This window comes from Zalophus californianus, chromosome 4, assembly GCF_009762305.2.
Source record: "Zalophus californianus isolate mZalCal1 chromosome 4, mZalCal1.pri.v2, whole genome shotgun sequence".
Taxonomy (NCBI): Eukaryota; Metazoa; Chordata; class Mammalia; order Carnivora; family Otariidae; genus Zalophus; species Zalophus californianus.
The window spans coordinates 34,481,966-34,496,665 of NC_045598.1; the positions used below are offsets into that span (position 1 = coordinate 34,481,966).

A 14,700-nucleotide genomic window follows, 5' to 3' on the forward strand; every position below is an offset into this window, starting at 1 on the left:
TCAGAGACAGGAATAGAAATTTCATTAAAATCTATGGACTTTAAAATCCTAGTGGTGCATGGAGGGGTAGGGGTGGGTGGTGCACCATTATTGCTACAGAGGATTAGAGGCGGCTCTTCCGGCGCTGTCACTGCACAGAGGGGCACAGAGGACGGACAGATGGACACTGCGGGGCTGGGGGCGGGGGAGGAGCTCTGGCTCCAGAGAGGGGATGGGGCACGCGGGCTGGGGCCATTTGGCACATGAACAGGGGCAGCCCAGTTTGGGAGGACTGGACCTTTCACCTGGTGGAGAGAGGGCAAGGGGGTTTCCTGTAAGGTCCCCTTCCCCAGGGCTCTGGGCTCAAACCTCCTGCTGAGCAGCGCCCCACCCCTACCCCCCAGAAACTAGTGCTTTGGGCAGGCTGCTGGGTCGTGGGCCTCTGCTGGCTGGGCCTGACAGCCAGGGCTGGAATGAGGTGCAGAGACCCCAGAGCAGCCGAGTGAGGTGCAGGCAGGCCTGGAAGACAGAGGGGGCCCAAGGCTGGGGGCACAGGAGTGGCAACCACAGATAATACGATTTTTACAAAAATAATTACACAGACAAACAGGGCTGGGCGGCACAGCCTGACAAGTAACACTGTACAGCCCCTTAGCCCCTCACCCTGCCCCTGGATAGGAAGACCCAAATTTGCCTGGGCAGAGGCTGGGGTCTGCTCTGAGGGCAGGAACACTGGTCAGGAGGCTGGAGGCCCAAGGAAGGGGACAGGTAGGGGGGCCACCTAGAACCACAGCTCAGGGCAGAGTGTGGGGGCATCAGAGGCCGTGTAAAGCCCAGCAGATCTCTGGGGACCTGGCCTGAGACGCCCCCTCCAAAGTGCTTTGCCCCCCCCCCACCGGCAACCCTCCCATCGTCCACACCCATCCCCAGCTGCCATCTGGGCATCCAAAGGACCTGTAAACACTGGGGACACGAGCACAAATGACCACGCTACCAGGGGTGACCAAGGTGACAGCAGCCACTCCGGCCAGGGCATGGCAGGGCAGGTGGTGACACCCGTCCCCTGCCTCTCCAGTCTCTGTGGTGGGAGCAGGGGGGGGGCCCTCCCCGGGCAGCTGTGCTCATATCCGGGAGTCCTGCAGACGGCTCGAGCCGTTACTGCCCACCATGGGGATCTGGGCCTTGTCCGGGTGTAGCGGCTGGACCTCCAGCCCGTCTTCAGGAGAGGGTGGGATGGTGGGGGCATAGCGCCCAGTCTGGTGCTCCAGGAGGGCGGGGCCCCAGTCTCTGCTTGGCTTCGTGGCATTTTTCAAACGCTGCAGGAGAGGTAGACATGGAGGGTGGGTGGGTGCTTCAGAAGGGAGCCAGGAAGTCCCATCCACACACCCCCTCCCCGTTCACCTGGCTGTGGCCTGCCCCCACCCCTCACCTGGAGGAGGGTGTCCCCATCTGTGCGGCAGAGCTGGAACAGGGCATAGAGAGGGATGCAAATGACAGAGGACAGAGCCATAAGGAAGCCGATGGCCACAGCCCAGCCTGGATACTGGTAGTGGTTGTAGGTAATTGGCCGGTACTGGATCACCGTGAAGACGAGAATGAACTGCAGAGGGTAGGAGATGGGAGTGCCCGTGAGGCCTGCCCAGCACCGCCCCCCTTCTCCAGTCCTCAGTCCCCCTCCCAGCACCCCTCCCCTTCCTCTCCAGTCTCCCAAACTAGGAAGAGGCATTTTGGGCAGGACAGGGGCAACGTCAAGGTTTGGGTAGTGGAAGAAGCAGATGGAACCAAGGGTCCAGGGCCTGGGGGGCAGGTAGGCATCAGGCATCATGGAAGAGGAGAGGTGTGCCTTCGTCATAATCCTGAACCGGCCAGGGAACAATTGAAATCACCTTTGAAGTCAGTCAGTTCTGCTCAAAGACTCAATGGCTCCCTTTTGCCAAATCCTGGGCCTTGGAGCTTTTACCATCTCCCAGCGAGACCTCACTTATCCTTCTGGCCACATTACCCTAGTCTCAGTGTCTCAGCTGCACCCAGCATCTTCCTCCCGCTTCATTTATTCTGGAGAATCCTCTCCATTTTCCTCCGTCAGACCCCATGCAAAGATGAGAGCGATGGGGGAGTGGAGAGGGCAAAGCCCTGCCTGTCTATGGCTGTGGAGCCATAAGGGAGGCTCCAAAGTCTAGAAATGCTGAATGGCAGGCTGGGGACCGGGAACCGTTTTGGAAAGAGACGAGTGGGATGGGAAATGAAGCCCGGGCCACAGCAACGACAACAAACTAAGGAAGCAGAAGGATGGGCAGGTGGCTCATGGGCCATTCCCCAGGGGGGCTCAGCATCCACCTCCTGAGCCCTCAGCTGCATCCTAGTGACCAAATTCAGGACGGCAAGACCCACATCCACTGGGGGGCCCCTCCTGGGATGCTGCGCATAGTAGGAGCTTATGACAAGTTTCCTGAGTGGAACTAGATGCTGATCAAGGTGTAAACAAATCTCTTGTTTCAGCGGACAGAAAGATGGTTTGTCAAAAAGAACCTTTCAGAAATCTAAAGAAGTAAAGCCCCCAAAGAAGACACCACAGCCCAGAATTGTAAGTCCTCAGGGCCTGCAGTCCTCAGCTTAGGGCGACTCTGGCCTGGCTTCTGAGCACAGAGAGGGCGCTGCCCACTTTGCCTCAGTCTCTCGGAGACACGGGACCCGGGCTGAGCCTGCCCCTCTGGAGCCTTCCTGGGCCTGCCTCCTTCTTGCCTCCTGCTCTGCCTTGGCTGGTACCCCAGGTCTCTGCCAGGGTGGCAGCCTCTTCGGAGCTCTGGAGGATGAGCTCCCCTCAGGAGGGTCCCCGGCCTCGGCCTGAGCCGCAACCCCCAGAGGGCACGGCGCTTGGCAGCAGTGCCCGGCCTCCCCCGCTTCCCACCACTTACAGGAGGCCACTTATAGGAGGCTTCCGTTGCTCCTGTTTCAAAGCTGGGCCAGTGGCCAGGGCTGGTGCCGGTGCCTGTGCCAGCCTCAGGGAAGATCCCACACCCCATGTGGTGGAGACCTCAGCCCTCAGGGGCCTTTTCCGCTCCCAGAAATATGAGCCAAAGTGGAAATCCGGTGCTGAGCTCCCTCTGGCCCAGAGAAGCTGGACATGACAGGGACGTGACTGAACACTGCCCTTGCCACTAGGCTGACCCTTCCGTCACTCCCATGGTCCTGCCTCTTCTCTGTGGAGCGACCATTCTACCAACAAACACTTTGTGCCTCCTCCTCCCACCCTGAGCATAAAGGAGCAAAACCAGATGGTTTTTAGTTCATGGACCAGTCGTCCTTCCTGCGGCCGTTTCTGGTGTAGCCCTGGCCCAGCACACAGGCTCCGGATGGGACGACCTGCTTCCAACAGCGACTCTGTCAGTTATTAGCTGTGTAAACTTGGGTCGATTACTTAACATCTCTGTGCCTCAGTTTCCTCATCTCTCAAGTGGGAATAACAATGATGCCTTGGAGAGTCGGATCACATGAGTTGATACATGAACAACATGCAGAAAGTGCCTGGTTCCCGGCCAGGGCGTGAGGTCCTTCCAATTCCGCTCCCTGATGGGAGTCTCCCAGGTGTTGAATACTGGGGCAAGGAGAGCCTTCCCTCTCCAGAGCCAGGCCACTCCAGTGCCTGGAAGGCGTAGGAGGTTGCCTCTGATCTGGAGCTGACATCTGACTTGCACAACCCGCTTCTGGAACACCCATGCATTCACACCGCGTACCCCGAGCACCTCAGCTAAGAGGGATCAGCACGCCGCTGATGGAGGCTGCCACCAATATCACTAATTGTTCCTGAGGCCCCTCTGGGGATAGCACGCAGGAGGGAGGGAGGGAGGGAGGGCTGGCTCTCAGCCGCTGCCAGCCTGCTTTCCCCTGCCGAGGCCGGGCACCATCTTCAGCCGAACAAGGGCTCTAAGCTCCCTTCCCAAGGCGAGGCCAGTGCCCGGGTGGTTCTGAGTCTCCGCCTGACTCTATGCAACCTCTCTCAGGCTCCCAGTGGCCGGCGTGGTGGGTGCGGAGACCCCGTCGGGGCGGGGAGGGGGAGGGGGAGCTCTGGCCAGATGGATGGGCTCCTGCTCTCCCTCCACTGGTTCCCAAGAGAAGGACACTTGCCAGGGGGCAGCAGGGAGGGGGGCGGGCAGCCGAGGAACTTACGAAGATGATGGCTGGAGAGACAAAGCGCCAGCAGATCTGGAAGAAGAGGGGCGGTGGGAATCCCAGCATCATCTGGATGTCCTGGAAGTAGTTCCGGTGCCCTGAGAGAGGGGTGTCAGCAAGCCTGGCAGGGCAGCGTGGGGAGGCCAGGGGCCGGCGCACGAGAGGCCACAGAAGCTTGCGCACTTACCGTAGATGTACATGATGGACATACACATGATGCAGGAGATGACAACCAGGGAGAAGCTGGCCGCGTAGTTGTCCATTAACAGCAACCAGTAGATGCCTGCCTGTGGGCCAGGGGGCAGCTGAGCCGGCAGCACCGAGGCCTGGCTCCCCCGCCCACGATGCCCCCCTCCCGGGCCACTCCAGCCCAGCCTGTCCCTCGGGGCTTACCTGGCTGGTGAGGGGGATGCCCAGCAGGAAGCCAGCCACGGCCACACCCAAGGTCACGTAGGTCTTTTTCTGCAGGATCCACTCGTTTGCCACCTCATCCACAATGGCCGTGACCAGCGTCTCTAGGAGGCAGAACTGCAGGAAGTGGCCGTCAGAGCAGGGGCCTGGCCTCCGGCCCGGCCTCCACCCTCACCAGGCCCCTGGCCCACGTCCCGTGCCTCATACCTGAGTGCCCAGCCCTAGCAAGATGAGCATGAAGAAGAAGAGCAGGGACCAGAGTGGGGAGATGGGCAGCAGGGTGAGGGCCTCAGGGTAAGCCACGAAGGCTAGGCCAGGACCGTGGTCAGCCACACGGGACACGTCCACACCCAGGTGATTGGCCATGAAGCCCAGGATGGAGAAGATGACGAAGCCCGCATAGACGCTGGTGGCACAGTTAGTGATGCTTATGATGATGCTGTCCCTGGTGGTGGGGGGTGGGGGGGAGAACAGGGCTCAAGACACGCGGCTGGCTTCCCTTGCCCAGTAGGGCAGAGAGGAGACCTGAGATGGAACGTTTTAGGAACAGAGGCTCCCTCAACCTCTTTTCTGGTCTGCTCTGGGCCTTCCTAGGTGGGCTGAGGCTCTCGAACCCCCAGAGGCCCCTGGGGCATCACCATTCCCCCCGCCTCTTCTCTCTGTGTTCCCCAGCGACCCACTCCAGACCCAGAGCTCCCAGGACCTTCAGGCCGTGAGCGTGATGCAGGGCCCTCGGGGGAGGCCCAGGAGGCGGCACTGGGTCTGGGGATCTGGGAAAGCCTGGGGAAGGCTGCTGGGTGGAGGAGGCAGCCCGGGGCTGGCGGGGCGGGGGGGTGGAGGGGGCTCACCGGTAGCAGTTGTTGTGGAACTTGTTGTAGGAAGCCATGGTGATGAGGCCTCCCCACGCGCAGCCCAGCGAGTAGAATATCTGGGAGGCGGCATCCCCCCACACCTGCGGGGCAGGATGGGCAGAGCAGCGGGGGTCAGAGGCGGGCACCTCTCGGCCCCTCCCCGCCCCTTCCAGGCCACACTCCATGGCCCACCTTGGCCTCCAGGATCTTGTCCCACTGCGGGGTCAGGTAGTACATGATGCCCATGAAGGCTCCTTCCAGGGTCACACCTCGGACGAACAGGATGGTCAGCACCACGTAGGGAAACGTGGCTGTGAAGTACACCACCTGTGCACGAGACAGGCTCCGCTGGACTCCTCCCAGCTCTTCCTGCCCTGGGCACCCCCTGCCTGGCCCCCCGGCCACCACCCTCTGGCCGCTCCTCCCCTCCCATGTCCCTTCATCAACCGCCTGCCCCCAACCCCTACACACAACCCCGGCAGGGGAGGCAGGGTCTTTCTGGGTGGGCACAGACCCCACTGGGGGAGGGGTATACTTACTTTCCCTGAAGACTTGACCCCGCGGATGAGGCAGAGGAAGACCACCACCCAAGAGACACCAAGGCAGCCGAGGAGGGGCAGTCGCACCTCCCCAAAGTTCCCGATGTCGTCTGAGAGCTTCAGCACATAGAGCCTGGGGAAGGGGATACTCTGCTATTGAGGCCCGGGCCCCTGATGCCCAGTGACTGATTCCCAAGGCCTGGGGCGCAGCCTGGCAGGTTCCTTCTTTCTCGTGAGGGTGCAGCATGTGGAAGAAGGGTGCCACTATGAGGCCCCAGCCCCAACTGCCCCCCACCCCACCACACCCCTTCTGTCTGCTGCCCTGAGACTCCACTGCTCGCAGCCCCTGCGGGACCCCAAAGGCGCCTGGGGGTAACACCCTGAGCCTGGGCCAGCCTCCTCAGTCCCGGGAGAGTGGAGGTCTCCCTGTCCCTATTCTGGCCCATCCCAGGCCCTGGCTTGTTCATTTCTCCCTTTAGTAACGCCTTCTCCTCTAGACCGGACACATCCTATCAGGTGTCACCTCCTCCAGGAAGCCTTCTGTGAACTCCTCACCCACACTAGCCTTCTCCATCCCTGATGAACCGAGGGAGGTGGTGGAGTGCTGAATAAAGATTGGAGGCTCTGGAGCCTGCAGGCCTAGGCTTGAACCCAAATTCCTCCCCTATGTATGTGCGGCTCTATCTGGCGCCCTACGCCACCCCAGCAGTGCCTTTTCAATCAACTGGACGCTTCTGTGCCGGGCCCTGTGCGAGGTGCTGGGCATAGACACCTGGATCAGGCATATGGACACCACTGGAAGGGTGGTGGAGGGGCACACTGGAAGACTTCCCAGAAGAGGTGAGGCTTGAGCCAAGGTTTGAGGAATGGGAGCAGGTGGGTGAAGAGAAGGAGCAGCACATGCCAGGCTGAGGATGCAGGACTCAGCAGGACAGGGGATCGTGAAAGAACATGGCCAGCCTGGGTCTGTCAGCAGCTCAGCAAGGCTGGGACAGGAGGTAAAGGGAAGAGAGAAGGGTGAATGATAGGAAGAAGCCAGATTATAAGAAGCCACGAAGGCAAGGCTGAGAAGTTTGAATTTTATCCTGCGAGCAATGGGAAGCTTCTGAAGGGTTTGGTAAGAGCACTTTCAGGGTCTCTCCTTAGCTCAAAACTCTGCAGCGGCTCTCATCTCTCACCAGGGAAAAGCCTAAGTCCTTCCAGCGGCTGCGAGGCCCGAAGTGGTCCGTTGTCCCCAACCTGCCACCCCTCTGGTCTCCTGTCCTCCCACTTGACGGCCCGCTCACTGCTCCAGCTGCAGCGGGCTCCTCGTAGTTCCTGAGTCATGCCAGGCACGCCCCTCCCTCAGGGCCTTTGCACGCACGAGCTTTTCCTCTGTCTGGAGGCTCTTTCCCCAAACATCCCTATGTACACATGGGTGTGAGGCGTGTGCAGTCACACAGGGCCCCTTGCTTAGAAGGCCCTCGTGCTGGGCTTAATGCTCTGCCATTGACATCTTGAAATTCTGAATACATTTGAACAAGGGGCCCCATATGTCCACTTCACACTGGACCCCACAAATTACGCAGCTGGGTTTGTCGGCATCACTTTCCTCCTCCTCATCTCCTTCAGGTACTTACTCCGGGTACCCTCTTTGCAAAGGGGCCTTTTCTGGCTACCCTGCTTAAAATGGCAGTCCTGGCCCCGCCCAGCACTCCTTACCCCCTTTGCTAGATTTTCCTCCACAGCGTATGTCTCCTTTTTTTTTTTTTCTTTTAACCTATTTATTTTGTTTGTCATCCATTTTCTAGGAAGGCAGGAGTACCCAGCGCCCCCAGTGCCTAGCAAAGTGCCTGGCACAGAGCAGTACTCAAAAGATATTTGTTGAATGAATGAGTGAACGTTGTGGTAAATAGATCTGGAGGTAGAAAGGAGAGAACCTGGGAGTGGGGACCAGCTTGGTTGTTGCAATTATCCAGGCTAGAAGTGATGAGCAAGAGGTAAGCTCTTGAGCCTCAGTTTCTTCATCTGTAAAATGGGCATAATAACACCAACCTAGCATAATTTGTGGCTGGATTTAGGTAAATACAGGCTCCCTTCTGTCCCCTCTTACAGCTCGAACCTCTCAGGACAGCTCATAGGCTGTCCTCTATCATTCTCAGCTATTCCCACTTTCTTTCCCAAGTCAGTTCTCAAACCTCATGGCAACGTTTTTAATACCTTGTGATGCGATTGTTACTCTGTCCCCTCATGGGACAATGTTGCCAGGCCTGGGATTTGGTGTTTGCTGGGCGGGCCTGCCTCTTCACAGCCTCCCAAATTCCCTGGAAGCCGCCCTTCGCTCCACGACCTGCAGAGGGCGCTGTCCAACACGTGCCCAACTCCAGGCTTTTAGTCAATGGGGGAACCAAAGGCAAGGGGATGGCAGAAGTTCAGAAGCTGTGGGACCACCAGCAAGAGTCACCTGGTCCCCTTTGACAGTGCTTTCCAATCTTTTTTCCTTCATAGCACACAGAAAAAGTATTCTGGGGGCTATTGAGGTAAGCAGACAAGGTCACTCAAAGCTGAAGGCAACTGGGCTGGGGGCTCCGGGCTGCCCAGGCCCCAGCCAACCGGGCACACCTGCTCGGGGCACTTGCGTGCTGGAAGCCCTCCAGAATAGCCACAGGGTCCTTCTGGGGCTTACTCAGAGCTGCTTTACTTCAGCCAATAGCATTCCATGAAAAGAAACCACTTCTTGTTCAAAAGATTTTTTTTAACTTTGTCTAATTATATATGTTAAACTGGTAGTGTTTTATATGATTATGTTTAATCATTTATATGATTTGCAAGGGCACAGCATTACAATACCGGGGGGTTAAAAAGTTTAGAATGTTAGCCTGGGTACCAAGTAGTGAATTCTACCTCTCTTTTTATGGCACCATATTTAGTTTTTTGTTTTGTTTTGGGACCATGTGCTTTTGAGATCAATTAACCTAAGAACTCTTGGAACCCAGCATATTTACAAGTTGGCTCTCGATGCATAACATCTCTAGAATTATTCTGCATTATTTTTTAATTGCTCCAGCCCGGTGACCAACTCCTTGAGAACAAAACAGCCTAATGTGTTTCTTTGTGTCTCCAGCAGCGGCTGGAACCTGTCGGCAGGCATCACTGTGCTTCCTGAGCGCCCGTCCCTCTTCTTCGGAGTGGTGCCGCATGATCTCATTCCTTCTTTATAACAACAAGGTAGGTTGTGACCCCTCCCATTTAATGGACAAACAGCTATGATTTAGAGAGGTTTGGTGATCGATCTCCCAAGGCCAGACAGCTGATGAGCGACAGAGCCACAATCTGTGTGAGGTCTGTGCTACTCCAGAGCTGCCATGAAGACACTGGGAGCAGGGTGCTGGGGCCTGAGTCCCAACGGGTTTCAGGTGCTCTGCTGTGCACCACGGGCTGTGGAGGTGAGAGCCTGGTCATTACTTAGGGCCTACAGGTTGGAATCAGACCAGCACGCAGAGGATCGTAAAACAAGACTGAAGGGCTGGTGGGAGAGAGGAGACCGTGGGCCAGGGGGTGGGCAGGAGGCAGACTGGGGCTCAGAAATCTGTCCTTTGTGCTTCTCTTGCTTTAGAGGAGTCTCCTAATCTTTTTTCTGACTTGCTTCCCTCATTTGTAAAACGGGACTATTTTATACTACCTGCATGAGCTAGCAAACAAGGTTGTGGTGGGGCTCAAATGTGATCACACAGCTTTCCAAAGGGGTGTTGGAGAGTGTGGACCAAGGACACCTGCAGAGTATCATTGGCCTGATTCACACCAGGCGCCAGGCACAGTGGAAGGCACATCTCCTGACCCAGCGCTGCTGCCTTGTTCCTTAACCTCTGAACATCAGTCAGTCTCTGAATCTGAAAAATAGGGATACTGTGATAGGAGGTAATATGCCTGGCACATAGTAGGTGCCCAGGGAACGGCGATGTTTGTTCTCGCTTCCTTGCTGAAGCCAGCCTGGGCAGGCCTCTCAAGGGTCATTTCCCAGGGTTTCCAGGAGGGGGCAGCAGGGAGCCATCCTGCCGGGAAGGAGCCCCGCCTGGGACAGCGGCTAGTGAGGCAGGCCTGACTCCAGCCCTGCCTGAGGAGAGTTCAATGGGCCACCCACTGGGCCCCCCCAACCCATGACGAGTTTTCTTTGAGGACTATTCCCCTCTGATTGCCCTGGATAAAATCTCCAGAACTCGGCCGTGGCTGGCTCTAGCTGGGCCTCCCTGGCAGACCGGCTGGGGTGAGAGCCTCTGGAACAGCCCCGTGGGTGCGGGTGAGGCTTTGTGCTCCTCAGGTTCCCACCCCTCCAAGTCTAGATCGAGTTGCCCTGACCACACCATGCCTCAAACACAGTAGAATACCTAACTGGGCAGTAAATTGCTTAGTCCTCTCAGTAGATGGCACCTCCACGAGGGCAGGAGCCGAGTGTCTTACTCCTCACGCTGTCTCCCTTCCGAGTGCTGTGTCTGGTACCCACTAGGTGCTCAAGAAATGATCTGTCCAGCGACTGAGGGACTGAGTCAGCCTGGAGGTAATTTTGCCTGCCCCTCACTGTTGTCTACACCGCGAGCCCTGTGGGTAGTGACCACATCCGAGCTGTCTTTGAATGTTGGTGACACAGCACAGCGGCCGGCGCAGGGAAGCCGGGCCCTGTGGGGTCAGAGCATTGGGACCAGGCTCAGAGGACTCTGACCTGCTAGGACTTCTGTCTCTCCGGGGCCTCAGCCAGCTCGCCTATGGCTCTCTACCACGTGGCGGAGAAACTTCAAACCGCAGCCCGGCCCGGGAAGCCCTGTGCCTCATGATGCCTCTGGCCTCTCCTCTCCTACCTGTCTCCAGTTCGCCACCTCGCGGCCACGGCCTTCCTGCCCAGGTCCCTCCCAATCCTTCTACACCTCCTTCCTCCCTCCTAGGGAAGCCTTCTGGACCACCTCCTCACGGCCCCGTCCCTCAGAACCGACCACCCCGTCTTTGTGCCCCTACCACACCCCTGAGCACCTGCCCTAATATGACCCCCCTCAGGCCTGGGGACTCCTCAGGCGAGGGGCTCAGGGCTCTTCAGACCCCATGGGTACCTAGGGCCTGGCGGAGCAGACCCTGTAGATATGGAATGAATTAACATGGCCTACCCCCAGGCCCCCAACACTCTCTTCCCACCAGTTCCCCAATAGGACATGGGGGGTTTCCTTCAGGACGTCCCCCTGCGCCCTCACGCCCACCCCGAGGGGACAAGGTGTTCTAGAACACCTCCAACAGCAGCTTCCCTGCAGCCAGCCCTGAGACTCCAGTCTCTCTCACCACAGAGCATACTAGTGCCAGGCTGTCTTTCCTAAGCACGGCTTGATGATGACAGCCCTAGGCTCAGGAAACTTCTACGGCTCCCTCTGCCCTGCAGTGGTAAGTCTACGCTTAATTCATATAAGTTCTCCAGGAAGGCTGGTGGCCCCTCCTAGGCTCCCTTAGGGCCCATGAGTTTCCCACACACCTGTGAGTCTCATCAGAAGAGGGTCAGGACCAGCCTCTTCTCCTTTGGGACCTGAGGCCTTTGTTCACACTGTTCTCACCAGGAAGACACCCCGCTGCCCCCTGACTCTGCCCTGCAGACGTGCCCGACTGCTGGAGCCCTCCCTCACCGCGCCCTGTCAGGACGCTCAACTCAGCGTCCAGCCCTCCATCATTCCCGGCTGTGTCAGCCTCCTCTCCTGAGCTAGTCTGTAAACTCCTTAGGCCTCTTGACGCCCCTCTGCCCGGCTCCGGTCCCCGTACCCCACCTGGTTGACAGAAAGTTGCCCGATGGCAAGGGGGGAGAGCCGAGGCTTGGCGCCAGGTGTCCCCCCCAAGCCCGGGGCCAGCGGGGCCTCACCTCCAGTACTCCTCGCTGGGGCTGGTCCTCTGGAGGGAGTGGTTGAGCAGGTGGGAGAGGTTGCCAGGCAGGGAGGCGGGCCGGGAGCTGTTGGTGAGGTTGGAGGCGTCCAGCACCCCAGCGCAGTCGGGCGTGTTCCAGGGGTTATTGCAGTAGGCCCAGGGCAGCACGTGCGTCATGGACGAGAAGAAGTAGTAGAAGGCGATGCAGATGACCACGTTGTAGTAGATGCCAATATACGTGGACACCACCATCATGCCATAGCCCACACCTGGGAGGCGGAGGGAAGGGGGGCAGCCTCACACATCTAGCTGAAGGAGGCAAGGTTAATGTTGAAGGGCCCCCCGGGGCAGGCTTTTGTGGAGGGCCATTGAAGGGACAGGTCAAGGCCTTAGCAGGGGTGAGCTGGGGGGCCCAGGGGCTTTGTGTATACACATGGTAGGTGAGGAGGGCGGAGGCCAAGTAAACATGGATCCCAGCACGCATCTGTGGCCTTGGCCATTGATGTAGGGCTTGGGGTCAGCACCAAGGCTCCGTAGGGGTTGGTGGTGTTTGTACAGATGGGTGAGTAGGCCCCCAGAGGTCCGTGCGTGTGTGTGTGTCGGGGGGGGAGGTGGTGTACCCCACCCAGGCCTCACCTTTGAACATGGGGCTGATCCTCCAGACCCCCAGGCAGCCCTGACTTGCAAATTGGCCGAACGAGAGCTCCATGAAGAAGAGAGGGATCCCGCAGAATATCAGCATGATGAAGTAGGGGAACATGAAGGCGCCTGGCAGGCAGGGAAAGGGCTGGCTCAGGGCGGGCTTGGGGGGTCCCACCCTCTTCCTGCTGAGAACCCAACAGCAAAACCTTTGCGATCCGCTAAGACCGGAGCAGGGTGGGCCACGCACTGAGCAAGAGCCTGGGTCTGAGGTATCCTACCCACAGCCTGCCTTTTAATTTGGCAGAGGCTTCCTGAACAGAACCCAGGCCCCAGACCCACCATGTTAGGGTGGGATTTGATGGCTTCACCAAGCAAAGTCACAAACATAAGTCGCTGGGACCCTCAAATTCCCTGAACCATTTAGGGGGCTGTTGACACACAGGGGGTATAAGACAGGAAACCTTGGGAGGTTGGGGCGCCTTTTTCTACCTCTCTTGACCTCAAGGGAGCAGGCTAGCAGGGTCAGGCCCAAACAGCAGACAGCCAGGGTCAGGGGGTGACCTGTGCATTAGGTAAAGGGTACCTAAGCCAGGGATTGGGGCAAAGGAGATGAGAGCCAGAGGCCAGCCTGTCTGGAGAGGGGTCTGTGCCAGGGAGGGGGTAGCCCGGGCCTTGGTGGGTAGGCTCTATCCAAGTGGGAGGTCCCTGCCCTGTGCCCACTGGGTACCTCCCCCGTTGCGATAGCAGAGGTATGGGAAGCGCCAAACATTGCCCAGGCCCACGGCATAGCCCACGCTCGTCAGTACAAACTCGATCTGGTTGCCCCAGTTGCCCCGTTTGAGGTTCTGGTCCCTCTTGGTGGCCTCGCTGGGCACAGCACCATTCTGTGGGGACAGGAGAGAAGCTACCATCAGAAAGGCATTTGTGCTCCCGTGCCTGACCCTCTGGGCCTCTCCCAGCGGGGACACCATGGACCCCCCCCAAGCCCCCACCCCCACCCTGGGCTTCCCCTCTGCTGGCAGGAGCTGCTGGCTGGCCTGGCAGAGAAGGGGAGAAGAAAGGAGCGGCTGCTGGAGGGTGCCAAGCGGGGCCTCCCTCACCAGCCCCCCAGCACCCTGTGCCAGGGGCACCAGCCCACCTGAGCAGCTGCTGCCAACATCGGAGAGGTGGGACACTGAGAGGGAGCCCAAGTCCAGAGCCCCCCAGCTCCAGCCCCTCCAAAGCCTCCCCTCTCTCCTCTGGGTGAGGATCTGGGAGCAGCTGAGCCTCATACCAAGCAGCCAAGTCGGGCTGGGCACAAAGGGGCCTGTGTCCAGACAGCCCCCCCCACCCGCCGCTACCACATCACCAGGCTGAGCACGCCGCCCACGGGCAGGCGGTGCGGGGGAGGGGATGCCCGACCCCTCCCCCAGCTGAAGGCGCTTTCCTGGGAGCATAGGATGGGCAGGGCTGTGAGGCAGGAGATGGGGGAGCAACTGAGCTGGGCCAGACTTGGGGAGGGTGTTCTGGGACTCAGGATGGGAGGACCCAGGGAGCCATCTATATTGCCCATAGCCGGGGAGGGGGCCCTGCAGAAGCTGACCTGGGCAGGATGGTGCTGGCCATGAGCTGGGGGAGGAGACCAGAGTTGTAGGCACCATGCCAGACTTGGAGGACAGACTCTGCTAGGGGAAACAGAGGGAGGGACTCCGGAAAAAGGTCTCTGAGCTGAGAGGGGGTGAGCTGTGGAGGAGGAGGAGGCTGGCCAGGAGGAGCCGATGAGGGGAATTTGCCCCAGGGAAAGGAAGCCGGGTCTGCCCTGGGTGGGTGGGGGGGTGCAGGGAGGCCTGCAGGGCTGGGCTGGGTGGCCTGCGGCCCCACTGAGGACAGCCCCTTTTGAACCCCAACCCCACAGTTGGAACTGGTTCAGCAAGTCCCTTTACAAGTGTAAATATGCCCCTTCCCCATGCCATGCCCCTTCCACCCCCTCCCAGGGTGACAGGAAATCAAGCCACCCTGAGTGAGAGCCTGAGGGGTCAGGGGGCTCTTACTAGGAGACTAGGGACCCTGAGAATCACCAGCAGAGAAGCACAGAGTGACAGAGACAGTCTCCGGGAGATGGGCTATACCCTTGAGAGAAACAGACAGGAGTCCCTGGAGGACACCAGGATGGGAGACAGAGCAGCATGGCTTCTGAGGGACGCTGCTGAAGTGACACCGGCCCCCAGCTTGAAAGAGACATATTCAAGGACAACAGTCAC

General features: G+C 58.9%; 1 protein-coding gene across 10 annotated transcripts in view; it reads right to left on the reverse strand.

The window, feature by feature from the left end:
• Window positions 1-5: 5 nt before the first annotated feature.
• The window catches only part of SLC6A9 (solute carrier family 6 member 9), a 31,286-nt gene continuing 16,591 nt past the window's right edge, over window positions 6-14,700 (reverse strand). For 3 of the 10 annotated variants that reach the window (XM_027610751.2, XM_027610761.2, XM_027610741.2), the window contains 12 exons: window positions 13,188-13,344; window positions 12,455-12,586; window positions 11,817-12,087; window positions 5,951-6,083; window positions 5,604-5,738; window positions 5,409-5,512; window positions 4,768-5,005; window positions 4,543-4,677; window positions 4,337-4,436; window positions 4,147-4,247; window positions 1,409-1,579; window positions 1,101-1,295 (listed from right to left, as the gene is read on the reverse strand). In XM_027610751.2, the coding sequence (XP_027466552.2) occupies window positions 1,101-1,295; window positions 1,409-1,579; window positions 4,147-4,247; window positions 4,337-4,436; window positions 4,543-4,677; window positions 4,768-5,005; window positions 5,409-5,512; window positions 5,604-5,738; window positions 5,951-6,083; window positions 11,817-12,087; window positions 12,455-12,586; window positions 13,188-13,344 (1,872 nt within the window). Of the gene's footprint in view, window positions 1,296-1,408; window positions 1,580-4,146; window positions 4,248-4,336; window positions 4,437-4,542; window positions 4,678-4,767; window positions 5,006-5,408; window positions 5,513-5,603; window positions 5,739-5,950; window positions 6,084-11,816; window positions 12,088-12,454; window positions 12,587-13,187; window positions 13,345-13,598; window positions 13,691-14,042; window positions 14,169-14,700 lie in introns of those variants that run through there. The other 7 variants (XM_027610780.2, XM_027610797.2, XM_027610723.2 and 4 more) reach the window with 6 other exon arrangements.